Source organism: Hyperolius riggenbachi, chromosome 3 (genome assembly GCF_040937935.1).
Source record: "Hyperolius riggenbachi isolate aHypRig1 chromosome 3, aHypRig1.pri, whole genome shotgun sequence".
NCBI lineage: Eukaryota > Metazoa > Chordata > Amphibia > Anura > Hyperoliidae > Hyperolius > Hyperolius riggenbachi.
Genome location: NC_090648.1, coordinates 341,013,729 through 341,020,581, shown reverse-complemented (window position 1 = coordinate 341,020,581; position 6,853 = coordinate 341,013,729). Strand labels below are relative to the sequence as shown.

The window sequence follows — 6,853 nt, the reverse complement described above, 5'->3', positions numbered from 1 at the left end:
AATCTTTTGGCAGGATGTTAAACATTACTCATTGCTCTTTGGCTACTAGTTGGGTGGAGGAAAATGCAAATGATGGGCGTAATTGATTCAACTACAGAAGATAAGTCTTGTAAAAGGACATTCCTGCAAGGCTGCACCTGGCCCTTTGCTGACTGCAGAATGTTCTTTGACCAAAGGACAGCAGCTACTACTATAAACTAGTGCAATGCAATCCACTGCCTATGTCTGGCTAGGAGGAGCCAGTGAACTGTAGTGATGGTATTCAGTGTGCAGTAACCCATGGCAACCTGAACTAAACATGATCATGTACATTAAGGGTTGAGTAATTCTGCATTTTATCACTGCACTTTTACACTCTTTATTTAAAATTCATTACATGCATTGTACTGTGCCAGCCAAAACTTCACTGCTCAAATGCATACATAAGCATATGCTGGGAAAGGGAAATCCTCAGTCCTACAAATGATGAATTGGCATTTTGAAGAAGCATTCCGATGAGTGTGGTGACCTGTTGTGTAGAAAGCTAGGAGGATGGAGACCTGTAGTGGGGCTATAAGACTGTGACACATGCAAGGAATGACTTGTGAGCTCCTCTCAGAAACAGTCACACAATGATCTTCAATAGACATGCATGATGTATGTAAATATGAAACATAGTTTCAGTGAGTAGATGAGTGAGGTCCCGACTCCCAAGTCAGTTTGTTTAGTGAGTGTGGGCTGATGTAGTAAGTAGATGGCTATTATTATTATTCACTTCCTCCCGGATGCAGCAGTGATATCTATAAGTAAATAAGCTGCAATGGGTAATCATAAGCTCCACGGGAGAAGAAGACACACAATATAGAAAAGATAAGATTGCTCAGCTCCTCTGCCCCATGCAGGGAGTTGTGTGCAAGGTCTCCGCTACAGGCAGCTCACCAGCCCTACAGACAGGGCAGCCCCGAGCGCCATCACCTGGGGTACCCCTCAGGATGAGCAGGTTGCAGTGAGTGACACCCCCAGGCAGGAGCAGGTTGCAGAATGTCACGTTCCCTGGCTGGAGCAGGTTGTTGCAATGTGTGGCATCCCCTAGTAGAAGCAGGTTGTTATAGTGAGTGGCACCCCCAGGCAGGAGCAGGTTAGTGAGTGTGGCACCTCCAGGCAGGAGCAGGTTGTTACAGTGAGTGGCACCCCCAGGCAGGAGCAGGTTAGTGAGTGTGGCACCTCCAGGCAGGAGCAGGTTGTTACAGTGAGTGGCACCCCCAGGCAGGAGCAGGTTGCTGCCGCTGCCAGTGCGGAGCCCCGCCCCCTCTCGCTCTGTCTGCACTTGTTTATTCAGCGCTCGCAGCGGCACGCGCCAGGCGCACGCATTGGAACAACAAACCGCATAGAATAGAGCCCGGGGAGGGGGCGGGGCCAAGGCAGAACGCGTGGGGCTTGTGCCCATTGAAAAGGCGGCGGCGGCCGGGCGACCCCAGCACTCAGTGCAGCGAGCCAGGGAACGTGCGGGACAGGGCGCGGGGCTCGCCTCTTCCATTCCTTCACCCGCACAGTCAGAGCAACACGCGAGTGACACGAGCTGCTCCAGCCATGGACAGCACTGCCAAGGCAGAGAGCGGCTCCGGCCAGCACTTCCTGCAGCCAGCCTGCTACTTCGCCCAGAGTCTGCAACTCAGCCCAGCAGACGGGCAGCAGTCCCATGCCAAGTCTATGGCCAAGCAGGTGAAGAGGCAGCGCTCGTCCTCTCCAGAGCTGATGAGGTGCAAGAGGAGGCTCAACTTCACTGGCTTCGGCTACAGCCTCCCCCAGCAGCAGCCCGCAGCCGTAGCCAGGCGGAACGAGAGGGAGAGGAACAGGGTCAAGCTGGTCAACCTGGGCTTTGCCACCCTAAGGGAGCATGTCCCCAATGGTGCTGCCAACAAGAAGATGAGCAAGGTGGAGACCCTGCGCTCAGCAGTGGAGTACATCCGAGCGCTACAGCAACTGCTGGACGAACATGACGCTGTCAGTGCTGCTTTCCAGTCTGGGGTCCTGTCACCCACCATCTCCCCCAACTACTGTCATGACATGAACTCTATGGCAGGTTCCCCTGTCTCCTCCTACTCTTCCGATGAAGGATCCTACGACCCCCTGAGTCCCGAGGAGCAAGAACTGCTAGACTTCACCACCTGGTTCTGAGCTGAGAGCAGCAGGTGAGTCTCTCTACTGGTCTGCATCCACCTATGCTGGTCCATACTTGTCTGCATCCACCTATGCTGGTCCATACTTGTCTGCATCAATCTATGCTGGTCCATACTTATCTGCATCCTTCTATTCTGGTCCATACGTATCTGCATCCTTCTATACTGGTCCATACTTGTCTGCATCCACTTATGCTGGTCCATACTTATCTGCATCCTCCTGTGCTGGTCCATACTTGTCTGCATCCTTCTATTCTGGTCCATACTTGTCTGCATCCACCTATGCTGGCCCATACTTATCTGCATCATTCTATTCTGGCCCATACTTATCTGCATCCTTCTATTCTGGTCCATACTTATCTGCATCCTTCTATCCTGGTCCATACTTATCTGCATCCTTCTATTCTGGTCCATACTTGTCTGCATCCTTCTATTCTGGTCCATACTTGTCTGCATCCTTCTATTCTGGTCCATACTTGTCTGCATCCACCTATGCTGGTCCATACTTATCTGCATCCTCCTGTGCTGGTCCATACTTGTCTGCATCCTTCTATTCTGGTCCATACTTGTCTGCATCCACCTATGCTGGTCCATACTTATCTGCATCCTCCTGTGCTGGTCCATACTTGTCTGCATCCACCTATGCTGGTCCATACTTATCTGCATCATTCTATTCTGGCCCATACTTATCTGCATCCTTCTATTCTGGTCCATACTTATCTGCATCCTTCTATTCTGGCCCATACTTGTCTGCATCCTTCTATTCTGGTCCATACTTGTCTGCATCCACCTATGCTGGTCCATACTTATCTGCATCCTTCTATTCTGGTCCATACTTATCTGCATCCTTCTATTCTGGTTCATACTTGTCTGCATCCTTCTATTCTGGTCCATACTTGTCTGCATCCTTCTATTCTGGCCCATACTTGTCTGCATCCATCTATGCTGGACCATACTTGTCTGCATGCTGAAGTCCATACTTGTCTGCATCCATGCATGCTGAAGTTTAAACTTGTCTGCACTCGTGTATGCTGAAGCCCATGCTTGCCTGCCTGCATCCATCCATGCTGAAGTCCACTGCCGTGGGTGCTGAAATCGCTCTGTACTTTCTATTGCCAGATCATGCTGCTGCTTGTGCTCCAATAATGTGTGTAGCTCTCGCCTTGTCTAGCATGATTGACTGATTAGTCTCTTTTTTTATTCTCTCCCAGGGCTGCTAGCACTGCAGATTGTCCTTTCTGCTCAGAAGGAGAAAGTGAAGCACAAGGGAGTCTCAAGCCTCTCAAAGAACACTAAAGCACTAGATTTGCACTCCAGCAGAGTCCACAGGATAACCTGAGACTGTGTACCGCGAGGATCATGGCTGGTGGGGTACACACCACTATATACTCATATAAGGAAGAGACAGGACTGGCCCACAAGATCCTAAGAACTGTGGGCTTTACAATCGCTATCCCAGCCCAGTTCTGACTGACTGATAATCACACTCCTTCTCTATAGGATGATGCTAGTCCCAGGATCATGACTTGTGGAGTTTTGCATTCAAACTATGCTGATACTCAAAGAACCCTTTAAGCCCCCTCTTCTACTATTTTTATACCACTTACAACGTAAAAGAAATGCTTCCAGTCTTTTTTTGTGTTGTTTTTTTATTATAAAAAAAATCTATTTCTATCCATCCCAGAGGTATGGGGTGTTTTAAGCTATTTTTGTACATAAGAGAGAGATTTATAGAAGTTTTGTACAAATGTTATAAAAATGTGTATATCTTGCTACATTATTATGTAATGCTTATTACCTCTGCGTATTTAGACTTGTAGTCTACACATGACAGTGACTGTCATTCGCTGGCAGTCCAGATGTTGCCCGGGCTCTCTATGTATGACACTTGCTTTGGCAACAGCTGGAGGGCTGAGGGTGGCGCTAGTCTCTGCTATAAATGACCTTACAACTGCCATTTTGTATGTGGTTTTTGTGAAAGAACACTGCTTTTAAAGTGGGGGAGTTCTGAGCTCCCACAAATGTACTTTAGCACACCGACGTGTCTTACTTTCTATAGAAACTTTGTTAATGTATTAATTGTATTATTAAAGCAATGTTCACAATGAACAAAGTTTATGCAGCTATTGTCCAAACGCAAAATAGTGGTCCTTCGTTTCTATGCTGACAATGTTTTGGTTGGAACATTATGCCACTGCCTTTTCTTACTGTTTTATTACAAACTTACAAAAGTCCTGCATAACAGATGCGTTTTTTACACAATAGTTTCATAATAAAAAATGTTTTATATAAAAACAATCATGTGTGTTCCGCTTTTTATCCAGCCTCTGCCATAGGGATGTATGGGTTTAGGATGCTGAAGAGGGAAGCAGAGGCTGATTTATCTATTTAGAAGAGACACAATAAAGATGGGTACCAATTGTTTGCCATCTCCTATGCATGAAAAGAATTCAGAGAAAAAAAAAAAAAGATTGATTAATGGCTTCATTGTGCTTAAACCAGCAACCCAAGGAAGACTGAGTACATAAAACACGGGGAACAGAGGGCGCTCTATACCCACAAGTGACTACTGAAGACCCCCATTCATCTACCCCTACAGCATCTAGCATAATAGGCGAGAACTAACGGGCATATTTAATAAGGCAGAGAACAGATCTATATAGCGAGCCATTTCAAATTCTTCTCTCGATGATGTAGCCGGAGTGTGATTGGCTGCTGGAAGTTATTGCAAATTGCTCATCACCAGTCATTCACACACTGCGTTACATTATGAAATAAGCCTATGAGGAGTCACTGAAGGCATACCAATGCAACGATACAATCATGATTGTACAATCTTGCCAAATGTATGTAGTGGAAAGGTAAACTGAGTGAATATACTTTGAACGGATATTCTAGGTACTACTTTCATAAAAATTGTACGATTGTGCAATCAAGATTGTATCATTAGTGGGCACCTTAAGCTCATATAAGTATAAAATAAGCAAAAAAGGAGGATATTTGCATATAAAATATATTTACAGCATCAGGATTGTGGGGAATGTTTGAATACTCGCAACATAACCAACGTACCAGTAGATGTTAAAGAGTGTATATATGTATATATATATATATATATATATATATATATATATATATATATATATATATATATATATATATATAGTATTCATAATATATATATATCCATATAACTGTGCGAAACGTTTCTCATCTTCCGTATGATTGAGGCAAACTTTTAGAATCTTTCAAGCTGTTCTCTACAAATAGCTTGAGCTGGAGGAGGAGGGGGGTTGCCAGATCAGAGACAGTGATCTATAAGCATGTCATTCTATCCAAAAAGCGTGATCTGCCTGTAAAAGCACCCAATTACTAAGATTTAAAAAGAAATTGGTGGGCTTTTTTCCCCCCTTTTGGCTGGGGAGCTTGTTGTCAGTTAGCAAGTACGTGACCGGAATGCCAGCCTGGCTGCCTCTGCCTGGATACTCGGCCCCCTTCCCTAAATGACTTGCAAATTCAGTTTGCGTGCACCAAGCCAGGCGGAAAGCAAAGCGCAAAATGCAGCCCAACAAAGGACAGAGAGGCACAGCCTGCCCTGTTCAGCCCCCAGCCTGCCCTGCTATGGCTGTAACAGTATTTACTGAGGTTACAGGAGCCCCTTATGCAATCACTCATAATACAGTCCTGTGCAGCCAGTTCTGCTGACCTTACCTAACAATCAATAAGTTTCTATGAAGCCAATCCCTGTCATTTCTAGCAGTGTGTCGTTCGTTATCTTTTGCCATACAGTGCTGTGCTTTTCTGGAGGTACTGGTTACCTTTCTCTTGTCTGTAGCAAGCAGAGAAAGTGTAACAAGTCATTTATGCCTATGAATATAACATTAGGATAATGTTTCATCCTCCACTAAGAAAATGGGAGGGGGTCTTGTGTGAACAGGTGTTGTCTATAGCTGGCTCTTGAATAGTAAATATCCAAACTAATTAAACTAAAGGCAAAGTTAAGCTGTTGTTTGCAACAATGTATAAGACGGACGGTGAGATTCACAAAACCACACTTTTTTTTTTTTACTTGAAAATACGAAAGGGCAAAGCAGGATTGGGGTAAATCTCATTATATGTGCTCTAATCGCTTAGCAACACAAAGGCTTTTCTTCTGCTAGCAGGGAGGACTATTGAGGCGGCCTCTGCCAGTGTTCAGCTCAGCATTTGTAAACTCCATAAATCAAGCGGCTCGCACCGTGTGCAGTGTGCGTCCAGCCACCGCTGCCCTATTATTCCCAGCCAGCCAGGAGGACTTCTGTCCCAGGACACAAGTCCTCTCAGCAACTATTTACACGTTGTAAATCTCTATTGCTCCTCCACACAGCACGCTGGGGAGAGCAGGCATCACTGACTAGTGGTGTTACATCATCGTTATTGCAGATGTGTTTTATCTGTGTATTGTATGAGCTCCAGTTTACATCAAATGGACCATCTCCAACTGCCCAGCCAATAAAGTTATTAACCAGATAACCTCCTCTGCTTCTAGGAGCTTATTTATAAATATGGTAAGCAAATGCTGGTATTCCTGCAGAAATAAGGGCACATTTCTACTGATTTCAATTGCGATCACTCTTCTTAGTGCAAAAGAGCCCTAAAGCCTGATACACAACGTACATTTCCCATTAGATAGATGGGTCGAATAGATAATTTCT

The 6,853-nt window shown here is 45.4% G+C and overlaps 1 protein-coding gene across 1 annotated transcript; it reads left to right on the top strand.

The window, feature by feature from the left end:
• The first annotated feature begins 1,448 nt into the window (after positions 1–1,448).
• Positions 1,449–4,403, top strand: ASCL1 (achaete-scute family bHLH transcription factor 1). The gene is made up of 2 exons (XM_068272800.1): positions 1,449–2,171; positions 3,371–4,403. The coding sequence occupies exon 1, from the start codon at positions 1,570–1,572 to the stop codon at positions 2,155–2,157; it is 588 nt and encodes a 195-aa protein (XP_068128901.1). The 5' UTR covers positions 1,449–1,569; the 3' UTR covers positions 2,158–2,171; positions 3,371–4,403.
• Positions 4,404–6,853: the final 2,450 nt, after the last annotated feature.